General features: G+C 48.4%; 2 protein-coding genes across 3 annotated transcripts in view; one reads left to right on the plus strand and one right to left on the minus strand.

The window, feature by feature from the left end:
* The window catches only part of LOC125943717 (uncharacterized), a 66,869-nt gene that overhangs the window by 39,433 nt on the left and 3,290 nt on the right, over positions 1-24,146 (plus strand). The window contains exon 5 of one of the 2 annotated variants that reach the window (XM_049663183.1): positions 9,574-9,817. The exons of the other annotated variant lie outside the window; for it this stretch is intronic. Coding sequence (XP_049519140.1) covers positions 9,574-9,699 — 126 coding nt within the window. The 3' untranslated portion in view covers positions 9,700-9,817. Of the gene's footprint in view, positions 1-9,573; positions 9,818-24,146 lie in introns of those variants that run through there. 2 annotated transcript variants of the gene reach the window in all.
* LOC119443692 (solute carrier family 22 member 13) lies at positions 19,527-22,011 on the minus strand. Its single transcript, XM_037708408.2, has one exon. The coding sequence runs from the start codon at positions 21,515-21,517 to the stop codon at positions 19,724-19,726; it is 1,794 nt and encodes a 597-aa protein (XP_037564336.1). The 5' UTR covers positions 21,518-22,011; the 3' UTR covers positions 19,527-19,723.

Consider the following 24,146-nt stretch of genomic DNA (forward strand, 5'->3'; position numbering starts at 1 on the left):
GGGAGAAATAGAAATGACATACATTGTAGCTCCAATGTGCCAATTGAAGTTGTGCACCTCGACTTTGCCGAGCTTAAAAAGAAAGGGGAAGGAGTGCGTAAGACGCAAGCTTTTCTGGTTGCTATTGACCAATGTACACAGATGGCAGCGGCGAAACCAGGGAACGAATACTCCAACGCTGTCATTTCCCTTATGCAACGGGAAATGTTTAAGAATACTAATTCATTGTCAGCGACAACGGTCCAGCATTCAGAAGCCAAAGGCTAAGAGCTGGGGCAGAGGAAAGGGGATCACCCTACGGTTCACTACGCCATACCATCCTGAGGGTAACGCTCTGGCTGAGCGATTAATTCGTGATTTGAAGACATACATTACCCTTTATCCAAATTTTCCTGGCGGCTGGAAATGCGCTCTGGAAGCTGCTGTCCAGCATCACAACCGCTCCTATACGGCTGGCCTTGGTTGCACACCCCATTTTGCTGCCTGTGGGACCAGCCCATGGCTACCCGCGGATCATCGTCTGGGAATAGCATGCAAGATATTTCTACAAGAACGTGCCAAGACAAAAGACCAACAGCAGCAGTACAAGCTATCAATGAAAAAATGTTACGACAGTAAACATGGGTCTAAAATTCCAGACATCGAACCAGGACACTTAGTCCTTGTACGCAAAGGGCTGGACGGCTCGAAGTCGCCATTCATCGGCCCCTACATGGTGACCAAAACGGTAAAACAACAAGGCGTTCTGAAGGCCATTTATTACGAAGCACCAGGGGAGAAGATTGAATCCAGCGCCATTGGAAATGTGATTCCATATTACCCCAGGAGGGGAGACAATCAAAGCCGTGGAGGGTGTGGAGAGCCTGAAGCGGAACCTCCCTGAAGATAAGGAAGAAGACAACCGAGACTGGGGCTGGCGGCACAGAGGAAGAAGTTCATTAAAAGGGCGGACTAAACAGACCGTTTCATTATTACTTCCTTACACCTGTCTCCTTTCTTTTGCTATCCTATCATCTCTTCTCTTCTGCCACTTCCTAATTTTCATAGGCGGCTTGGGTTAACCTTGTGTATGTGCCCTCCGTTGGGTATAATGTATTAGGTTATAGTGGCAATGTACGGGTGGCGCCTGCAACCTTACGCGTTATGCGCTGCAGCGTCCCCTAGTTGGGCTCAGTGGTGGGTGGTTGCCATTGCTGCCTAAATAAGTAAACCACTATGGGAACACCACCTTTTCCCTGCACACTTGATCGTCACCCTCTAAAGAGGGGACGCACCGATGAACTTAGCCTATCTTTCAACCCACGAAAAGATAACTATCCACAATACCATGTTGTACACAGTAAGAACTCTCAAAAACCGGCCAAATCCATTTTTCCATTCATAGTTGCCAAATATTTGACCGAAGCTTTAGGGTAAGGTTACAAAGTGATCAAAATGGCTAGCGGGGACCTTCTTCTTGAGCTCCCTCAGAAAGATCAGTACGAGAAACTCGGCAGTCTTGTCTGCAACATACCAATTTCCGTATCACCACACCGATCAATGAATAGCTCACGCGGAGTCGTATCAGAAGCAGACCTCCTTGAATTATCGGAAGCTGAAGGGTTATCGGAAGGGTGGAAAGATCAAAATGTCCCCAATGTACAACGTATCATCATCAGACGGGACAACAAAGAAATCCCCACCAAACATCGTGTCCTAACATTTGGATCTAGCGTTCTGCCTGAAACCATCGAAACAGGATACAATAAGTTAACTGTCCGACCATATGTCCCCAACTCTAGGCGGTGCTTCCAATGCCAAAGATTCGGCCATGGCTCGCAGAGCTGACGTGGTCAAATAAATTGTGCAAGGTGTGGAGCCCAGGGCCACTCCACCGACAACTGTAGTGCACTCCTCACTGTGTGAACTGCAGTGGTGACCACGCAGCCTACTCACGTTCCTGTACAAAGTGGAAAAAAAGGACATAACCACCCTAAAAGTAAAGAAAATACTTATTTCAAGGAAGCCCGTAAGAGGTGCTCACTTTACCACAGCTCACCTTATGCTGCTGCGGCGCGTCGAGGGGCAGCGTCGCAGCGGCCACTGCCACCTACCCAGCCCGCGCGCAGCCAGCTGTCGCTTGTGGCTCCTACCCCCGGGGTGGAAGGAGCTAATTAAGCCTATTCCACCCAACCAGCAAACAGGCCCGGTTACCTACCCTAGGGTTGCTGGCACCACAACAGTCCTCGGTGGCAGCCTGCGCTACGCGTAGCGAACCCGCAGGCCCGCCAGCAGCTCCCACGGTGGGTGCAGTCAAGGCTGCCTCACACTCACCGGTTCCTGCTAGCGCTGGCAACAGCCGGTGCAGCTCAGGTCTAAAGGCAGCCCCATCGACCTCCGGGCTGGTGGGCGGAAATGTCTCGTCCTTCGCGGCGAGATTTTCTCGCGAAACTTCTCGCTCGCAAGAGCGCATGTCTGGCGCCTCACAAGAGGCAATGGACACTAAACCCATCCCGACGGTGCACTAAGCACCTAAGGAGCGGCGAGGCTAACTTCGACCGCTTCAAAAAGGACAAATCTCTAGTTACGGGGGCCTGGAAAGGGCTCCGTAATCTAAAGCAATACTTCTTTTTTAGTACACACAGCACCAATTTACTTTCATTATGGATGCACAAATCATACAATAAAACGTCAGAGGCCTTCTTAGGGACCTCGACGATGTCCAAGAACTTCTTTACCAACACAATCTAAAAGTGCTGTGCGTACAGGAAATGTACTTAATATCAAAAGATACAAACTTTCTCCGACAGTATGTTACGTTTCGTAAAGATCGCGATGATGCTTTCGCATCATCAGGTGGTGTTGCCATTGTAATCCACAAAAGCATAGCTTGTCAACGTTTGAAGCTAGAAACGCCCCTTGAAGCAGTGGCAGATCGACTTGTTCTTCTAAACAAACTCATGACCATTTTCTCGCTTTACATACCCCCACATCACCACTCACACAAACATGAATTTCAGTCCTTTATAGACGAATTGCCAGAACCCTTTCTTGTTCTTGGCGATTTCAATGCGCACATCAGTCTGTGGGGCGACTCTCGTATCGATGAGCGAGGTCGTCTTGTTGAACAATTTCTTTTCTCCTCTGGTGCGCGTCTCCTGAATAAAAATGAACCTACATTTTACTGTCTCGCAAACAGAACCTTTCTTGGATTCATCTTAGCACAGCTCCCCCGTCTTTATTATCTGAACTTGAATGGGAAGTTATAAAAAACCCATACGGGAGCGACGATTTCCCAATATTGCGGAGAGCAACAAGACAATACGAATCTCCACGACATACTCCCCGGTGGAAGGTCGATGCAGCAGACTGGGAGAAATTCCAAACACTTACCAGTACGATCTCTTGGACTGACTTGTCCTCGCTCGAAATTGATGGTGCCGTCGAGTATTTTTATAACTTTAAAATTGATGCAGCTTTTAAGTGTATCCCCCAAACAAGTGGACATTCTAGCAAACGCCGTGTTCCGTGGTGGATCGAACAATGCCGGAACGCGCGTAGGCAGCAGAACAAAGCATGGAGGCAGCTTCACGGTTCTCCTACTGCTGAAAACCTTGTCAATTTCAAGAAAATCGAGTCCCAAGGTAGCAGAACACGCAGACAAGCAGGAGAGACAGCTGGCAAATATTTTTATCAAGTATCAACTCGTACACAGATGAGGCCAATGTTTGGAACAGGGTCAATAGAGTAAGAGGACGACAAACACATCCACCTCCCCTGGTACACACGCAGGGAGAAAGCCTGGAGGACCAAGCGAACCATCTGGGTGCACATTTTGAACATCTTTCCACTTCATCACACTATTCTCCAGCATTTAAAAGATACAAATCAGTAATAGAAAAACAAAAAACTAGACCGAAAGAGCACTGGGAACGAGCCGTATAACCTACCTTTCTCCCTAGCAGAGCTGCATGCATCACTCATCTGCTGCAAGCAATCTGCCCCAGGCTCTGACCGCATACTATACAAATGTTGAAGAACCTGCCCTCTGAAACGAAGAAAACCCTTATCTGTCTGTATAACTCTATGTGGACCTCCGGCGAGATCCCTCTGCCTGGAAAGAGGCCATAGTGATCCCTATCCTGAAGCAGGACAATGATCCATCGTCGGTATCGAGTTACCGGCCCATAGCTCTAACAAGCTGCCTCTGCAAAGCTTTCGAGAAAATGATAACCGCCGTCTGACACATGTCCTAGGATCAAACAAGCTGTTTGACCCATACCAACGTGGGTTTCGCGATGGCCGATCCACCACTGACCATTTGATACGTATTAATTAAGGCACAGATACGTCAAGCTTTTGTTCACAAAGAGTTCTTTCTGTCTGTATTCCTAGACACGGAAAAGGCCTACGACACAACATGGTGGTTAGGAATACTGAGAGACCTCTACCACTTTGGTATACGTGGTAATATGTTAAATGTGATAGGAAGTTATCTGCTGAATCGCACATTCCGTGTTCGAGTTAGCAATGCTTTATCACGAACTTTTGTGAAGGAAACAGGAGTGCCACAGGGTGGGGTACTCAGTTGCACTCCCTGTATTATAAAAATTAATTCCTCGCGTCTATGCATCCCACGCAACATGTTTTATTCAACGTAGGTCGATGATGTACACATTGTATTTAAATCGTGCAACTCTGTGAGCAGCAGGTTCAGCTTGGTCTGAACAAGGTGGCTAAATGGGCAGACGAGAATGGGTTTTGTCTAAATCCACTAAAGACCAGCTGCGTACTTTTTTCTAGAAAGAGAGGACTGTACCCGGACCCTGACATTGATCTACAGTGACAGCGTCTACCGGTACAAACAGAACATAGATTCTTAAGCATAATTCTTGACACAAAGCAAAGATTTATACCACACCTCAAACATCTAAAAACAAGTGTATGAAAACAATGAATATTTTAAATGTGTTGTCACGCACTACAAGGGGTAGTGACAAAACGTGTCTGTTAAATTTGGGTAAAAGCGTCATTCGAACACACCTAGACTACGGGGCTATAGTTTATCTGTCAGCTACCCCAACCACGTTGAAGATGCTGGACCCCGTTCACCATCTAGGTATTCGCTTGTCTACAGGTGCCTTTAGGACAAGCCCTGTAGAAAGCCTTTACGTGGAATCCAGTGAGTGCTCACTTCACTTGCAGAGGACCTACACAGCTTTCATGTATTTCCTTAGAGTGAACGCAAACAGCAAACCTCCCTCATATCCACCGTAAATGATTTGTCCAGCTCCCACCACTTTCATAACCGACCTGCAGTAAGAAAGCCCTTCTCGTTGCGTGTGAGAAGTCTGGAGGAGGAAATGGATGCCCCACTCTTTGAACATCGTCTAATGACACCTACTATACAGGTCTCAATGTGGCAGTGGCAGATTGTAGACTGTGATTTGTCTTTTTACAGCTTACGAAGCACGCTCCAGTTACACACACTCGAATGCACTCCCTTGAACTGCAACATAAATGCTGCCTGTCCGGAATTTTACACCGATGCATCAAAGTCTGCATCGCTGGCGTCTCTTATGCAGTAGTTGGCTCATCATTTTCGGATCCCGACGCCCTGCAACCCCAAACGATCATTTTCACAGCAGAGGCTTATGCAATACTGTCGGCTTTTAAACACATCAAAGAATTGAAAATACCAAACACAATCATCTACACAGACTCGCTGAGCGTAATAAAAGCTTTAAGATCTCTTAAAAGATACAAAAATCCTTTAATAGTATCGCTTTATTCACTTTTATGTATTATTTATGCGTCCGGGCAGCATGTTCGAGTGAAATGGGTGCCCGGACACCGAGACATCGAGGGAAATGTACTGGCAGACCAGCTTGCCACATCCATCGAGGCAAAGCTGGCAACACATTTATGCCCGTACCTGTTCTCGATATGCAGCCATATCTATGCAAGAGACTTCGAGTCCACTGGCAATGTTTGTGGGACGCCCAAACTCATAAGCAAACTTCATTTAATTAAGCCTCGCTTAGGGAACTGGCCATCGATCACGAAATTTAGAAGAAATGATGTCTTACTCTGTAGGCTCAGAATAGGACACACTTAAGGCACCCACAATCACCTGTTGTCTGGAGGCGAACCCCCGACCTGTACTAGATGTGGGGAGCTACTTACTGTGCTTCCCATCCTAGTGCAGTGTTCACTATATAATGGAACCTGAAAGAAAAAAAGCACTTTGTTCAAGCCTATAGAGAGAATATACCCCTTCACCCAGCGATGTTTTTGCATAATGACCCTGTATTTCAGCAGGATTCAGTTTTAGCCTTTTTAAGTGACATCGAGGTTTGCAAGTTCTTCGCCAGAGAGATTCGTAGCGGCATGCTCTACCAGAGGATGCTGCTGCGGCAGTATATTTGAAGTGCACTCTCCTCCAAGCCCTTGATTCTAAGGGTCTCTGTAAGACAGTAGTACCTTGTATCGCCTATAACTATTTTATACTATGTTATGTTACATAATTATATTCATTGCGTCCTTATCACGTAGTTGTCATGATCTTAATAACTTTGTCTTTTACGCACCTTCAGTGCGCATGATTTTAGGCTCCTTTACAGCCACGCTACACCTACCCACTGTCACTGTCACCTACCCATTGCTCACTCAGTATACCACCTCTTGGCGCTCTTTGGCCATAGCTAGCCCATGCGCCACAAAACAACATATATCTTCATTATCATCATCATTGGCCGGTGCTGTCCGACTTTTCTGCAGCTAGTAGCAGTTTTACAGGTGAATCCGCCTTTTGAATGTCCCGAGTGCGCATGCGCTGTACCCTAGCGGCGAGTGCCGAAAAAGTTTTGTACGGCGTCGGTGGTTCGTGCAGCTGACGACGCACGCGTATGCAGCATAGCCGTCGAGGACGCGAACTCTTTATTGTCGGCGCTGTGCCGGTCGACGACGCGGTATTTGCGCTGTGTTTCGGTAGAAACTTCAGCTGTTCACAGCGACATTCGGTTAACGTCCGGTACGTCTCAATATATGCCGACACGACAGCGATGTCGGTCAGAAGTCGACCTCACGCCGGCGCCAACGCTCGGCCGGCTGTAGTTGTGACACTGTGCCAGTGGGAGACCTATATTGTCATACAAGTATATGACGAAGAAGCCACCGACGATGCGACCGACGACAGCGAGTGATCGTAGTCTGATAAGCTTTCTTGCCGACGACGCCGACAAAACCAGTGTGCTGATCGCCGTGCGAGCGGCCGCCGTGTGAGAACATCGCACCGGCTCGTGTATGTATTGACGCACTTTTTGAGTAGAAACGTGCTTCAGACGCTGATATGCACGATTTCCAGCTCTCGACATCAAGTTTGAGGCGGTGTCGATCTCGTTCAGGCAGCTTCATTAGGCCTAACACAGCCTACGAGTTCGTCCGCTACCGGCGGACCTGAAATATAGGATAAGCAAGTACGACGAAGGAAACTGCTTATATAGTTCGGTACTAACCTTACCGACTTGAAGTGAACCACTCTTAGCATAGTATGATGCACACAGAGAGTGGGAAGCAGCGACACGGCGCAGTGCTAATACCGCGGTAGAGGCACCGTTCTTGAACGAAGGCTGTCGGTCGCAGTCGCCGGCGCTTCCATGAACGAAGTGAAACTTCGGAGAGTGTATTTTTATGATGCCTTAGTAGTTACCGAAAACACAGTTTGCCTCTTATGCTAAACAGGCAACAAGCGATGGCCCTTTCGATACGGCATCGTAAGCAACAACACCGCTCGTTGCCACGCGAGTACGGCGGGCATCGGCATTTACGCGTGCCAGTGCGGCTAGGTGGTCGTTGTCGCCGTTTTCGATGTGCCCGGGACGTTCATGCCTTCTCGTCTCAGTGTGATCGCTTTTGATATGTGCATGAGAAGTGTTCATATATGCTTTGAACATTTCCTCATTATTTCGTGTGAGCGGTGCACGGTTTCTACTGTACTTGAAGCGAACAGCGAGCGGTGGCCGTACGCGTGCTGTTGTAAACAAATGCACCGTTCTTGCGTTGCATAAGTACTCTAGGCGCAGTGTCGCCCCTTCAAAGAGCTATGGCTATAAAAACAGTTTTTATCATCCTAATAGCGTACGTTCAGTGCAGGTCTAACAGTGGCAAATCCATGAACTTTGCTGCTATAAACGATACAGCTAACCTCCGCTGAGCGGAATCGACTCCAGCTTAAACTGGATGTGGGCGGCTGGCGAGTACTCACGTTCGTGCATTTCAACTTCCGAAGCATGTTTGGACTCACATTCGGTACGCATAAATATGAATAACAGGAATACAAGCGTACGCGGTGTGTCAATCGCGTTACGATGCGATGTATTCGTTCAGAGGGACATCGCACGGTGACTGGTTTTGTCGGCGTAGCTGAACGAAATCCCGTCTTCATATTTCGACGACTTGCGGTTGTAAGTCTCACCAGAGTCATTGTCGGCCTAGGCATCCTGTCCAACAAGCGGCCATTTACACAAAACGAAAATTACAACGACTGACAAATGCACAAACCCATTTCAGCTCGCTTCTTGCAGCGTGCCTCTGCGTCCCGCGGGGCCCCGACGCCGTACATATTGTTTCTCACGGAGCCCGCTAAGGTGGCGCCACAGCGAAATGCAAAAGGCGGATTGCAAGAGAAACGGCACCCGGGTGAATCAGTAAGACAATAGTTTGGAAGCATAAACCAAATAAATCCACAAAGGAGGACCAGAACATAGCTACACGCCTCTTTAAACATTTTCTAACGTAGCTATGTGCATCTGTTTGGACCGATGACGGATTTCGCTCCACCATCGCGACACCACAACCCTAGAGCTCTTGTGATATCTAGCATCATGTGAGGAGGGAGTCAGAAAAATGCCTTTTCACGCGATCCTTGACTCGCTGCAGGCGATCTGCAAACAAGGGGAGGGAACTGTGGCTCTCGTTATGACATACACATGAAGAGAACCATCAGTCAGCGAAACCAAGGCAAGCATAGGGGAGTGTTTATATTTCTTTCTTTTTAAGTTGTGCTGTCAAATACTTCGAAATTGACTGTGTAATCATTCATGAAAGAAATAATTGATTAGACCGTAGAAGAAAAAACAACCATGCGCTGCTGGTGGGATCCGACCCACGATCTCCGAATTTTGCGTCCGGTGCACTACCAACTGAGCTACGGCGACGGCTGTCCAATCTTCAACTTTTCTGGGTATTTATGTCTAGTGTAAGCTAATCTCTCGAGTATTGGCCAGCGCCACCCTCCTCCATAGCGGCGGACGTGGTACGTCCTGTATTACTGCGGGTGTCACGTGGACCGTAATCGACTTTCTAATCAATTATTTCTTGCGTAAATGATTACACAATCAATTTCGAAGTATTTAACACCACAACTTAAAGAAAGGTATAAACACTCCCCTATTATGCTTGTCTTGGTTTCGCCGACTGTTGGTTTCCTTGGAAGGTGATGTGAGTTATATATAACTGAAATATATCTTGAAAAATATTTCCACGTTCATGACCTCGGTAATTTAGAAAATGGTACGAATTATTTCTTTCCAGCTATCAATCACAAAATCACTACGGCATTTATGGCCAGGCTTTACAGCGCAAAATATTGATTCGGCACGGGTATCTGAAGGCCTCCTAAAGTGTCATCGAGGGACTAGCCTAGATACTTCATCCTAAGAACGTAATATTTCCATAACTTAATCAAATTATCCTGTTGGCGTCAGTAATCGTCCAGAGATTTCAAGTCAAACCCTTGGCCAGGCTACTTCCTCAAATGGTCGGTAAAATTGTTTCTCCCTCGAGATCGCAAAAAATGGTATTGTCTTTCAAGCAGCTGTGATATTGTTTTTGATTGAACCAGTATTAAAGCAGCTGCAAGGAAATCACTCCGAGGCACCAATAAACTATCCTGCCTCTAAAACCACTTGGAAGCAGCTTCATAAACAACAGCATTTCTGCGAAAATCCTGCACTAGATAAAATCAGCATTTAGCATAACGTCAGTGGGCTGAAAAATATTGAGGAATATACAAATATATAACGTAAATATTCTACCATTAAAACTGTGCACTATTAATACGACCGGTATTAAAATACCAAAGCCTATGTGGGATACAATAGTACGCAGTTATTGTTGATGCCGCAGGCGTTCACATTTAACGCTTTCATTGCGCAAACGAGAAGATGATTAAGGGGGCTCATGGTAGGGTGAAACATGTCTCAGCACTTTCTCGCGTTTTCGCTTTGTAGTAGGACGTAAAAAAAAATCACAGCATATCCACGGGGTGAATGATGATGAGTGGGCGAAGCTCCGGAGGGAATCATCGGATCTCCCGCTTAAGGGGACGCTAGCACAAACGCGTTAGAAACGTGCAGTACTCTCTAGTAAGGGGGAGCGGCCACAGCGTCTTACGCAGCCATTTACACATGCCGGAACGTGCACCGCGTTTGCCGACGCCATCACATGACTGCTGAGAGAGTATACCCCCCGTATTCATAAACGCTCCTCGACTTGAACTTGACTTGCCACCGCCTTGGGCAGCGCGTTCGAAACGCGTTGAAGGTAAGGCGGAGAGGCCACAGCGTCTTACACCAGCTTCTTACACGGGCCGTAACGCGCTAGCACAAACTCGTTAGAAAACGCGCTAGAAACGCGTCCTTTCGTTAATGTTGGGTATTTATTGCCATCGTGGTGCGTGTGTCTGTGTGCGCTTCGTGGCGTAGTGGGCTAACGCCGCGCGCTCGGAAGCGAGGGGTCCCTGGTTCGATTCCGCGCTACGTACGCAACTTCGGAATTTTTTTTCTCATTTTTCTCAGACTGGTTACACACTACTACTACTACGACGGGGACGGAACGGGTGCCGCTATAAGGAGCTTCGCTCCTAAAAAAAAATTGCCGCGTATCTGCGTGCTTCGCTGCAAATGTCGTCGAAAGACGATAGTCTTCTGCCGGCCGTACTACATGAGTGCTGGTCTGATCCGCGGCCACCCGTGATGCTGTTCTCGTACCATTTCCGTCCTGGCATGAAGGTTTGTTTGAACAGATTTCATTTTACCGCATTATTTCATCAAGCGGCCATTTATGTTTTGCCCTGCCTCAGACAGCGCTTCCTTTATGTTGAATCGGCCGCATCTGGCTGGCATTGATAAAATTGAGGAGGCGCTGCGTGAGACATGGACGCCATCTGTCAATACATCGGGAAACATGAGCTTGTGCAGAGGGTTTCCTTCCTCCATGGCAGAGGGCGCTCGTCGGCGCGCAGTCGGGGAACATCGTTCGTCGGCGCGCATAGCATGGCATTTTCAGCGCAGCTTAAGAAACTAGGGTCTTTAGAGTTACGTATCTATGTATTTTCTATTAAAGGAACACACCACCTAATACTTACCTAGTGATGTTGCGCCTCAGATATGCGTAATATTTACTTTGTGATCGATAACGTTCACAAGTATGAACAGCCGTACCACTTTAAGTAGTGTGGGCGGTAAGCAAGTGGTCCAACTTTGGCCGGGTGGCTGAATCGGGTGACAGACAGACAGACAGACAGACCAAATTTTCAGCGTTTAAGTTCCCCAAGAAAGACTATCGTCTTTAAAAGCTGTCAGCCCTTCCACTGCGGTGGAGATGGAAGACCAGCGAAGCTGTACTACACCGGGAATTATGTATTTCCAATTGTGACTACTAAGATGTGATGGTGTAATTGGTTATTTGAACTATTAAAGAACGACAAATATATCTGATCCCGTGGTTTTCATTTACCTAGTGACCACAGGGACCATGGACTTATGGTCGCTACGGTACACCGCGATACGGTACGGCAAAGGTTGGCACGTTCTTCAGAAACACGTCACAAACGCCGCGCGCGTTCGGTGCGACCGCGGGCAAAACGCCGCATCCTGCCGTATGCGCGCCTCGCGCTTGCGCTTGGCTTCTTTGGCCCGATCGTCGTCCGCGGCGTTGGCCCGCCGGCGCCCATGACATTGTTAGTTCTGCTGTCGTTTGCGGCGTATTCGGCCGAACGACCTCTTGCTCGGCTAGGGATTCCGAACCACTGGACGTACGTTTTGCTGCGTACGCTCTTTCGGGGCGTTTGCGCGCCCATTCGCGCTTCTGAGCACGCAGTCGCTCGTTGCGTATTTCCTCCGAACGAACGGCACGCGGCCGGGCCATGGCGAGTCGTAAGGGCAACTGTTAAGAGCGCTAGCGCCATGTCTACGTGACGTAACGGCTAAACGCAGTTGTCGACACTGTTATGGGAGAGGCGGGCGAGAGCCCAGAGAGAGTCAGCGGCACAGGCGGCAGAGGCCGGCAGGGCTGCGCGTATGCGCCGCAGTGGGAGAGCGGGTACGCACACGCACATTCTAGGGTGCCTCGATGCCCTCCTCGCCCACCGCTCCCATTCCACTGGGCAGTCGCGTTTGACCTCCGCCGTGCGTTCGCTCCACGTGAAAGCGCGCGTCCCTCGCCCTCGCGCGCTTTCTGTCGCACATACAGCATACGGCCAATGAGAGTTTTTTCTACATTCACGCGCGACCATTGAACAGTGACCCTTAACAGCTTCGTTGTAAAAACCGTCAACTTAGGCGCGCTCACGGGCGCCAGCCAACGCATAGGGCCGGCGCCCACAAGGTGTTGACGGTGGCCTTCTCAGCGTGCCGTTCACAGAGCGCGCAGCCAGCCGGGAGAGGATATTGAGGAGGAAAGCGCGGGACTGGAGGAGAGTTTAGCTACTTTCTATTGACCCTTTTCGCGGCCATCCCGAGGGCGCTGCCATATTTGATCACGTGGTCACTTGGCTCAGCTGTCTCCGCTGCCACCGTGTTTACAGTGGATGTGCATGACGCCCGGTTCGGCTCAGGAAACCATCTGTTTCGGTAGATATCGTAGACGCTGTTTGGGTGGTCGACACAAAGCTTTGGCCACAACTTCATGGGACATGTAAAAGCGCTTTCGGAGCTCATTAAGCTTTGTCCAAATGGCAGTAGCAGCGTACAAGGTGCTTGTTCCTAAAACGAGGCTAAAATATATTCCAAACTATCCAAACTTTCCGCTTATGAATTGAATCAGGATCAGTGGGCCTTGCTCTTCGTTCTTTATTTGGCAAATGCTTAGAAACAGCGGCTTGTCACTTCTCTGACTCAGTGAACTTCGTCGGTGCGGTCACTATCTGATTATATTTTCTGCCGAATCACTCGCGGGTGTGCTCAGTTGCAACAAATTTGTTCTTGCTGTACACGAGGCTTGGAACGTTGCTGCTCGGTTCTTTGTAATAGCTTGTAGCAAATAGGTAGTATCGCTAGTAACTCGCTTACGCAACCATCACGAAACATTCAGCTTCGACCACTCGTGTGCTGTCAGTGTAGTAAAAAAACAATTATGGGAGTTTTACGTGCCAAAACCATGATTTGATTATGAGGCACGCCCTCCTGAGGTTTTTTAACATGCACCTAAATGTAAGTACACGGGTGTTTTCGCAGTTTGCCCCCATCAAAATGCGGCCGCCGTGGCGGGATTCAATCCCGCGACCCCGTGCTTGGCAGCCCAACACCATAACCACTAAGCAACCACGGCGGGTATGTCGGTGTAGTCGCTGTTACCCATGTTTGGCGCATTGATTCAAGTGTGCGCCCATTCACATATACTTAATACATTGGCGATGGAGTGTGCGTAAGTTTGCGTGCGAGTTGGGGTAGATATGTGGAGACAACGTGTGGGAAACTTACTATGTGGGAAACTAACGGCGCTACTCACTCTGTCATTGTTTAACGAGCAGTACTCACTCTTGCCGACGTTTTGCGGTTGAAGTCTTTGGAGGTTAGCGATACAACACTGACATGATTTTTATTGAATTTTTGTGAAAAGTGATTTTTTTATTCACGAGAAAGTTGTACCTTGAGAAAGGCCGGCAACAGAGGGTGTCCGTATGCAGCAACGGTCCGTGAACGTGGACACAAATATTTATTCCATTCCTTTATATGCCAGTCACTATTTTTGCAGCCAAATATTGCAGACGTCTTCAATCCGCCGCTCCACATTTTGCAGCATGAATGGAACACAGTGCGTAAGCGAACACCCAGTCGCATTTCCGACAGCTGGAACGGTATTCTGTAAGAGTCCAATTAGTGGACTGTCCATTACGGCTGTCGTTGATTGGCTGCTGCTTCACGTGCAGGAAGGAGACTGGCTGGCACGTTCCTGCGCGTAAAGCAGCAGCCAATCAGCGACAGCCGAAATGGACAGTCCACTAATTGGACTCTTACAGAATACCGCCCCTGGTCGCACGGAAACAGGGCAGAAGCGGTAATGGCTTCGTATTCGTGCGCTTTCGCTGAGACAACGTACGGCGCGCCGCCGAAAGCGCCATCTCGTTTCTCTCAAAGAAAGTGCTCCACGAAAAGGGTCAATAAATGAGCCTTCAGAGCCACCAGCAAATATGTCCTACCAGGCCGTCCGTACGCGCAGCTAGACGCTGGCGTCGGTAGAGCCTGTGTAGCATGCAGGAGCATCTATTGGCATATAACGGATAGTATAAAAGTACAAAGCTTCAATATTGCGAAGCACTTGAAGAACGGCTTGGTATAACGAACGAGTTGTACGTGATATATTGAAGCGTTCGTAAAGTATTCGACAGATTTTGGGCAGTGGTAAAACAACCCTCTGTTTCCGGAGTGTGTGAGAACAGTCGTATAGAGCTTGACCAATTTTTATGTATGAGTTGCTCGGAGTGGTACGCATCTATGACTGTTCTATTATTCACCAAGAAGCTTTTTTATTCATTGTGATATGAATGTTTGTCAAAGCGGCCAAACTTTCAGTGTACTGTACTGTTTTTTTTTTTTTTTTTTGTGTGGGAACCACACAACGCCTTTATGGGAGGCGAACACGGAAACGTAGCAGACTGGATGCAAGAAATCCTATCATCCTCGTTACCAGGTGACAAACCATCTGATGCACGCGCGAGAGGTCCCTTCAATCCAGCAACGTCTCCTCGCAGCCCACAGTAACGCTACGCGGTATGAAGGAGCGGGAACCCACGACCGTGGAGGTAGCGTGGGCCTGGCGGTCTGGAGCTAGACCAGCATGGAGGGGCCCAGGCAGAGACGCGAAAGACAATCCACGTAACGAGTAACAAAGACGTTTAATTACATTGTTACGGAGCAGTCATTCTACAAGATTCCTCACGGAGAGCGACACACAGTCAAGCTTGCTCAGCAGCTGAAGGCTGAAGTCTGTTGGCGGGGGCGTCCTTTATAGAGTCCGGAACGCTCTCGCTCAAGAGACAGCTCAAGTAAGACAGTAAGACAGCTCAAGGGATTCTGTAACCACCACTGGCCCAGCTGAGAGAAAGGCACTGACGCGCGAGCACATACACACACACAGACACCACCGGCGTCTTCCTTGCGGAGGAGAAGGAGGCACACGTGTGGCTTAATAATCATCATCAGCCTATATTTATGTCCGCTACAGGAGGATGGCCTCTCCCTGTGATCTCCAATGACTCCAGTCTCGCCCTAGCTGATTCCAACTTGCGCCTGCAAATTTCCTAACTTCATCACCGCACCTAGTTTTCGGCCGTCCTCGACTGCGCTTCCCTCCTCTTGGTATCCATTCTGTAACTCTAATGGTCCACAGGTTATCCATCCTACGCATTAGATGGCCTGCCCAGCTCCATTTTCCCGCTTAATGTCAACTAGAATATCGGCTATCCCAGTTACTTCTCTGATCCACACCGCTCTCTTCCTGTCTCTTAACGTTAGGCCTAACATTTTTTGCTTCATCGCTCTTTGTGCGGTCTTTAACTTGTTCTCGAGGTTCTTTGTTAACCTCCAAGTTTCTGCCCCATATGTTAGCACCACTAGAATGCAATGATTGCGCACTTTTCTTTTCAACGACAGTGGTAAGCTCCCAGTCAGGATTTGGCAATGCCTCCCGCATGCACTCAAACCCAATTTTATTCTTCTGTAAATTTATTTCTCATGATCAGGGTCATGAGGCTTAACCGTCCCCAACGCTGAACAGAGATGGCACTGCGGAGCTTAGGCAGACTTCGGGGTGTCGTGCGAGCCGTGGGTAAGAAGGCGAGAATGCACGCACAAAGGCTTACGTCTTTTCGGCATTGCGGCCTCCTAGGAGTTTCTTTAACTCTTGCGGGCGGTTCGACCCATTTAATACGTCGTGGCTTTCGCCGTTTCTTTGGCGGCGCGACACAAATTGTTAGTCAACCCGCCGTGGTTGCTCAGTGGCTATGGTGTTGGGCTGCTGAGCTAGAGGTCGCGGGATCAAATCCCGGCCACGGCGGCCGCATTTCGATGGAGGCGAAATGCGAAAACACCCGTGTACTTAGATTTAGATGCACGTTAAAGAACCCCAGATGGTCCAAATTTCTGGAGTCCCCCACTACGGCGTGCCTCATAATCAGATCGTGGTTTTGGGACGTTAAACCCCATAATTTAATTTTAAAATTGTTCGTCACAGGCCAGTCGTAACAGTGGCCAGCCCACAACGCAAACGTAAATTCCCGAGCACGCGCGCATAAGGCCTTGGGGATTTTGAGTAATAAGGGACACAAAGTTAGGGGACGCCATCGGCCAGGCGTACAAAAGCGAAAAGAGAACACGAAAGAACACAAAAAGGCGTACAAACTAGTTTTGACGCCATTTGCAGAACTCGATATTACCGTAAAATCCTCTAGGGCGCCCAACCAAAGCTTTTCGCTTTAACATGACGTCACTGTGCTCTTGAAAGTCTGTACAGAAGTGCTCTCAATCGTGCTTCGAAAGCATAAATCCCTCGAGGGATTCCTAACAGAAAATACCCATCGGCCATGGCGTCGAGCATGCGTCAGCGCCTATTTTATGAGGATCGGAATCCGCGATGATCCTAACTGATGAGAGATAGGACGGCGCCGCATCCGGAAGAAAATAATCTCGCTGGCTTTTCTAAAGGCGTGCATGCGGGATTCGCTGCTTGGAAACATCGATTCAAGGCGGTGCAATCTCGACGCGCAAGCGCGCAGAGGCGCTGTTTCTTTTAACAGCGAAGCTGTTTAAGCAAGCCGTAATTTGTGGTGCGTGCCAAGAAACTGCCGCGCCGTAGCCATGGCAACCCGGAAAAGGAGAAGGAGACCGCGTGAGCATGCACGCGGTGTCCTCCTCGCCAGCTTCTGGCCTTCCCGACCCCCGCCTCTCTCCTCTCCGCGGCGCGCTGAGCCAGGAGAAAAAAAAAAGCGAAATCTTGCGCTAGGCCGCCCAAAGCTCAAGACACAGCGAAGCTGGCCGATTGATATCGAGCGGCTAGTCCTCCAACGCGTTCGGCGTCGGCAAGCAGCAGCGTTCTTGACACTGTACCAAACTTGGTTAGCCTGCCTGCGTTTCTGGCATGCCAGGAGCGCTGTCGCTCGTAGGCGATGACGCGTCGAGCGCTAGTCGCGCGAAATGTCGCGAAAGGGAAGGTACGTCTGAAAATGATCGCTCGAGAATACCTTCCTACATGCGTAGTTAAGTTAAACCAAGTTAAGTCCTAACAGCATCCAAGTTAATACCTTGCAATAGCAGCCAGTAAGCTTCCCTGGGCCTAAGCTTTGCGCGACGGAGTGAGAACATGCCTTTTTTTCATATTTCATCACCTTTCTTTTGCCTTCGAAACAAAGAATTACGCAAAAAAACGTCATGGATAAAACTTGTTGGGATCGGCCATTGCGCGTAACCATGTCATCAGCTTCACGTGCCGCCCGCTGTCTACACGTGATTGCGAAGGAGAGCTTTACGATTGTGACTGATCCCACGTTCAAACGATCGGCGCATCATGACGCATTTGCAGCAATGTACTGTTATAGCAGGGATGCGTTTATCTCGTTGAATTATTCACAGGGGGCCCTGACCACGAGCAGGAAACTTACAGAAGAATAAAAATGAGTTGGAGAGAATACGGCACGCATTAACAAATCCTGACTGGGAGCTTACCGCTGTCGCTGAAAAAATCAAAGCCGATTTCTTAAAGAAAGATGGTTGAACGCAAAGTTTTCGCCCATGCAAACTGAATCAGGGTCCAAAGCCAACGACCACGCAACGTACCCAAAAATGCTGAGCGACCCGATGCGATGTATATGTGATTTGATTGCTTGTTTAGGGTTTAATCTTTGAACGTTGAACTTGAATGAACATTTCGTTAAGTTGAATAGCCTTTATTTTATATCATGAAGCCGTTGATTAGACACACACACTCACATTTCCTTGGACGGCTCTACACTTGCACAGTATTGCCCTGTGATCGCTCTGGTAGACGGTCAGAGGCTCTGCGGTTGCCGATACACGGGATCGGCCTTACGAGCACAATCGCGCATGCCCTTACGTTCGCGTACGGCAGCCTCTTCTACCGTGCGCTGCACCCTCGGCCTACCCATTGTGACCGCCGGGAATGCATTGCGTGACGCGCGTAATGCAATGCAGATGTATACAGTTCGTCTGGGTAGCGTGGCGTTGCAGTTCCCATTGTTCGTATCGGCACAACTGCGAATGTAAACTGCAGTGTTCTACGATACGTATTTCGTGCGCCGTTGTTCTATGGTGTGCCCAGATGCGCCGCCATTGTTCCATTGTATACGCAGAAGCGCATATAGCTCCATTGTGTAAGTTGACTTTCCTGCAGGGCGTTTTCGGCGCTCACGGACGAATCAGTGAGACATAGAAAGCTTCGCTTAAAAAAAAACAGTATACAATCATTTAAAATTTTAAATTCAAGAAATCCTGGGAGAGGCCTTCGTCCTGCAGTGGACATAACAATAGGCTGATGGTGATGATGATGATGACTCTTGTGCCGAGCACGCACAGCGAGCCCGGGAGAGGCCTTCGTCCTGCAGTGGACATAACAATAGGCTGATGGTGATGATGATGATGACTCTTGTGCCGAGCACGCACAGCGAGCCCGTGTGTGCGAGACGTGTGCCGCGCCGAGGTGAAGGCTAGGTTCATGTGCATGCGAACGCTTTCCCAGACAGTGCTTCTAGTTCATAATATTTCAAAGTTTATTGATCAAATATTGTTTCATTGGGGCAAGGTCCCTTAGGTCTGGTTATTTCGGCTGTCAGAGTACCTCTCCGCGAACCTGAACGGAAGCCAGGGCTGTTTGTATATATACTTTACCCGGCGTATTTGAGAACGCTGTACAACTTTTTAAAGTGGAATTTATGCCCTACATCAAATATTTAAGGTCTTCCATATAAAACAGGTGAATAATTAGCGCTCCAAAGTTGGTCTGAGTAACTCACGGCTACGAAAAATGTGCTGCTCGTCCTGCTTGTCTATAAGATGTACATCTCTTCTAAACTTTCGTTCAAGTTAAGTCACAGTCCGTTTCATCTAACTTGAACCACCAACAAACACAGAATGAAAGTACATCCGGCCCTTATCACAGTGTACAAAGCATGCCAAACGAGTGCGTGGAACTAACTAACGGATAATGGCATATACAAGAAGACAAAGATCAAAGACGAAGAAAAGGTTCTCTCATTCGACTTTAATAAAGCAGATGTAGTGGTTATGCAAAGTATATGGTATAGATTCTCAAGTAGCACCAGAAGTTCTTGAAACACCGGTTCTTCCTAGGCATAATTTGAATTTGGATATGACAGAGTGCACTCTAAACGAAAATCATAAATGAAAATTAAAAAAGGAACACGCGCGCTCTCTGGCGCCAGTTTATAAGTTTACCAGGTCATTGGAAGCTTGGAAGGACGCACAGCAAACTGCTCTGGCATCTTAGTCGCTCTTGCCTTCTTCCTGGAGGCCCCGCGCACGTCCGCTGGCGACGCTTTGGGCTGAACCTCGGCAGCCACCGATACCACGGCAGAACACGGTGCCTGTCCGCCGCTCAAAGGACTCGGTTTTGAGGGCAATGACGCGGCCGCCAAGGAGACCACGCTTCTGAAAGGGCAAGCATCCTCCGAAGGGATGTACATGCTGGCCATAGCGGTCATCGCCATTAACACCGTTCCGACGACGAGCGAGCGGTCTTCGCGCCTCTTGAGGACGACGCGGAACGTTACTAGTCCAATCACATTGCCTATCAAAAAGGAAGCTAGGCCAATGCACGAACCGGTGCACCGTGACTCGGTGGGAAACGCGGCGAGGGTGAGGTAGAATTCCAGAAAATCGAGAAGTATTGACGCAAGGCGCATCACGACCAACAGCGCCGAGGTCAAGGCTGTGTCGTAGTCGGTGTAGGCGGTGAACAACAGTGCCGACGAACTGCTCAAGACGAGCGCGGTGTATGCCGCCACGTTCCTGACACGCCGGCCGTTCTCCAGGCGGGGCCACACAGCGACGAGCAAGGGCGCGATGCTGATGTCGATGAAGGCGCGAACGTACGCGCTACGCGCGGTAGGGTGGTTGGTGTTGTAGTGGACAGAACTCGAGCCCAGGGCGGTCCATATGTAAGCAGTGAGAATGTACGTCCTTCGGAGGTTCGGTCTCTTCACGTAGCTACCTTGGCTTGTGCCTGTGGTTCCGTCAGGTACCTGCTGTGCTCTGTGCACGTGCCTCTTGAAGAATTCGTGGCACTTGCTTACGGGGACGTCGTTGATGTTGGCTACTCTCACTGCGACGCGCCTGGCTTCGTCCTCGCGGTGCGCAGCGAGAAGCCAAGATGGCGATTCGTCGAGGACGCGGAAAGCGACGAGGAGAGCCATGGCAAACAATGCCAGGAGCATGTGCGAAGCCGACCAGCTCGCTTTCCACACGTGCGCCAAAGATAGAAACACCCGCGGGATGACAAACGAAAGAGCCGAGCCGATGGTGATGTAAAGCAGTCGTCGGGTTGTGGTCGTGATCTCGTACAGCAGCACAGTGATGACGAAGAGGCCAGCCGACGCTGCCGCTGCCACTGAACGCACAACGATGAATGTCTGCAGGTCAGTTGCAACGCCCGTCGCCGCAAGCGTGAGCAGCAGAGCCGCGAGTGCCAGGACTCCCACTGTCTTGCGTCCAATGCGGTCGGCTGTAGGGCCCAGGGCCAGAAGCGTGATGGTCATGGCGACGAGGTGCGCATACTGGGCGGCGTCGGCCAGACGACGCCGTTGGCAAACAACGCTCCACTCACTGACCGCGGTGTTGCCGTGCTCGTCCAGGTCGAACTCCCATTCAACGCAAGGCTCGACGCGGGCCCAAATGCCGCCGTCCGGTGGAACGCGCATTGTGCAGCGGCTGTAACTTCCGTTGGTGTAACGCGGAATGGCCAGCTCCTTCCACGCGGCCACACTCATGTTGGAGTAAGCGTTCGTCCGGCGGCACCAATGGTCCATCTCACGCCACGACATCCGGAACAGCTGGTTCTGGGCATAGCTGATTGCACCGGTGAAGACGCTGATGATCAGTACCCGTTTCTGAAAGGCTCCTTCGCCGAACGGAATGTTCTCATCATCGACTTCACCCTGTGCTGCAAGATATGAGTTTTCTTGCCGCACTGCGATCGTTTCCTCGGGCACTGGGTTGTTCGGCAACATGGTCGCTTTCTTCTTCTTCTTCTTCTTCTTCTTTGTTTTTATGGCTCAAATCGACAACTGGAATTAGATCACGCTATAGCTAAACGCTGTCGGAAAATGTATCACGATAAATATTTTCATATGTGCCCTCAAGCAAAACGCTAGTTTTCTAGCCTATATAAACTGTCCACCCTCAACTTCCTTGACAAAGGCCTTTTTTTTACATTATTCAAATAATTAGATAAAACATGTGAGGTTTTGTAAGTACTGTATTAGAAATGACGAATTTTAATAACTCGAATCACGGTAACAGTAGACAGTCAGAAGGAGCCGAATTAACTAGAAGTAGAACATAACTTCAAAGAAAATAAATAAATTTATTAGAATTCGTTTATTAGGACTTGTGGTACACCTGTGGTGGCACCGTGATAAAAACATGTTTTGTGTTGTTCTCTAGTGCACCAGTAAACGTACCACAAATCACAGAATGATCGAAAAGCGGAAGGAACACTTTGTTTTACCAAACACGGATGTTTCAAAGAAAAGAAAAAAAAAAACACTAAGAAATAAAAATATCACTTGGTACGAGACATGTTTTGAGGCAAGAACAACAATATCACTCGCATCCGTTGATAGGAACCAAGGCGATTTCAGGTCATCCCCTATCGTTACAAGCATGCTAGAATGGCCCCTTCAATCTTCGTAAAACACCCCATAGCAGTAATATTTTCCTCAATGAAAGGGTAATACTTTAATATCCTTATGCCAGTCGGCAAGATAAGCTTCTTTTTTTTCTAGGGGTCCCTCCTTAGCTTCTTGACATTCAGACGCCAGGTGTGGCACTTGGCTGTGCTCGCGCACGCGAAACATTAGTTTAACAAATTTGTCAGAAAAGCGACAAGGTTACCAATTCCTGTATATATAAACACTGAGCCTCAAAAATTGCTTATGTTGACGAATACTATCAAATATAACGTTTTGCAAAAATATGAAACGTTACGAAGCAAAATTTACTGCACGTAATGGTAGAACATTGTTCACATTTGCCAAGCAATCTGCCTTTCCTGAAGATGTGAAGAGCGCCAGTGAGAATGTTCTTGCGGAAGCCATATGCTGCCGTCAATAGAACAAACCCAACCAAAAAAAAAAAAAAAAACAAAGGTGATGCATGGGTTTGGTGGTGCTGGCAAACAAAACGCACGTAGATAACTAAGCATGCGCCCAGTTTCTGCATTTTCTCCGGCATAGTATTCGCGTGCACGAATCTTTCCTCTAGTATCACATCTTGCAAAGATAACCGCATTTCACGGGACACCATGAGTATAACAAGTTTTGAAATGTGTTGTGTCGTTACCGAACACTTTTATTGCATTTTTTGTACGAGAACGGCGGAGACGCGGTTTACCATGAAAAATGCTCAGCAGAACCAATCTTGCGGTGAATATCGACGTTAGTGGCAATGCCATTCAAGCAATTCATTGACACACCGCACAGAAACCACCGAAACGCCTCATGTAGGAGGCGTGTGTGCAGCAAGGGCTGCTATTTGGCGCTATCCTCCCTACACGCTGCGCAATCTCCGCATGGTTTGCGTGTGAATATATATGAAAAAAAAAACATATTCCATCAATATAAATGACGTGGGTTTGACTCCACCCAGCAGGGCATAAATTTAAAATATTTTTTCTTTGCCGTTGAAGAGGGTCACATAGCCAGTGAATCATCACCAGTGACCCAAGTGTGCGTGAAAGAGGTTCGATGAACAGCTGCACATATGCAGTTACGCTTAGCTAGTGACCCATGTAGGCATAAAAGACGTTCATTGAAGGTCGGAGCATGGGCATGTTTTTTTAAGATTGAATTCAATACATTCATTGAATACATTCATTGAACACTGAATTCGATTTATTGAAAATGGAATTTTTTTGAACATTGAACAGTTCAATGTCAGACCTATGCCTTGCATCAGGACCACGCATGGCACACACGGCCCCGTGTGTCACGATATGGAGTATAGCTATGGTGGCTCTTCTAGCCACCATAGTACAGCCCCACCGCAATCCATGTGTCGTGTCGCGTATTGCGCACGATTGCTTTTTCAATGTACAAAAAAAAAACAAAAAAAAAACATGCGCAGATGCTTACAAAACGAACGCCCAAGCGCAGCTCTGAAGCATTTATGTAAAGAGCACAGGGGCATATTTTCTCATTTTTTAAAGTCACAATTAGCTTGCATGCGCGGTTGTAATCATGACTGAAACCGAAAAATAACAGTTCAGTTATTTTTCCGTTTATCAAAATTTCTGAGGATCCGGTCATGTCGCGGTAACCAGAACAATACTCCACTCAAACCGAAATAAATCGCTGCCTGGGTAACTCTGAACCGGTGACCAGAACAATGATAACCCGATCTTCAAAAAGGCGAATCAAGATAAATCAATTGTCTAGTGTTGCGCACTAACCGCAACTGAAAACAAGTCATTCTACCTGGTTGAGTCCCTGGCTAAAATTACTACTGCGTTTTTCAATGACAAATCTACGCGCAGAACGAAACATTAAGACGCAGTCGATACATCCTTATCATTTAGACGGCTTGTTCAGGTCTCTTGATGTCCGCACAGCATACTTCTCGTTGACGGCATCCAAGGAC

This window comes from Dermacentor silvarum, chromosome 3 (assembly GCF_013339745.2).
Source record: "Dermacentor silvarum isolate Dsil-2018 chromosome 3, BIME_Dsil_1.4, whole genome shotgun sequence".
Lineage (NCBI taxonomy): Eukaryota > Metazoa > Arthropoda > Arachnida > Ixodida > Ixodidae > Dermacentor > Dermacentor silvarum.

Excerpts from the sequence above, each read along its gene's own strand:
- LOC119443692 (XM_037708408.2), bottom strand. The coding sequence starts at position 21,517 with ATGTTGCCGAACAACCCAGTGCCCGAGGAAACGATCGCAGTGCGGCAA.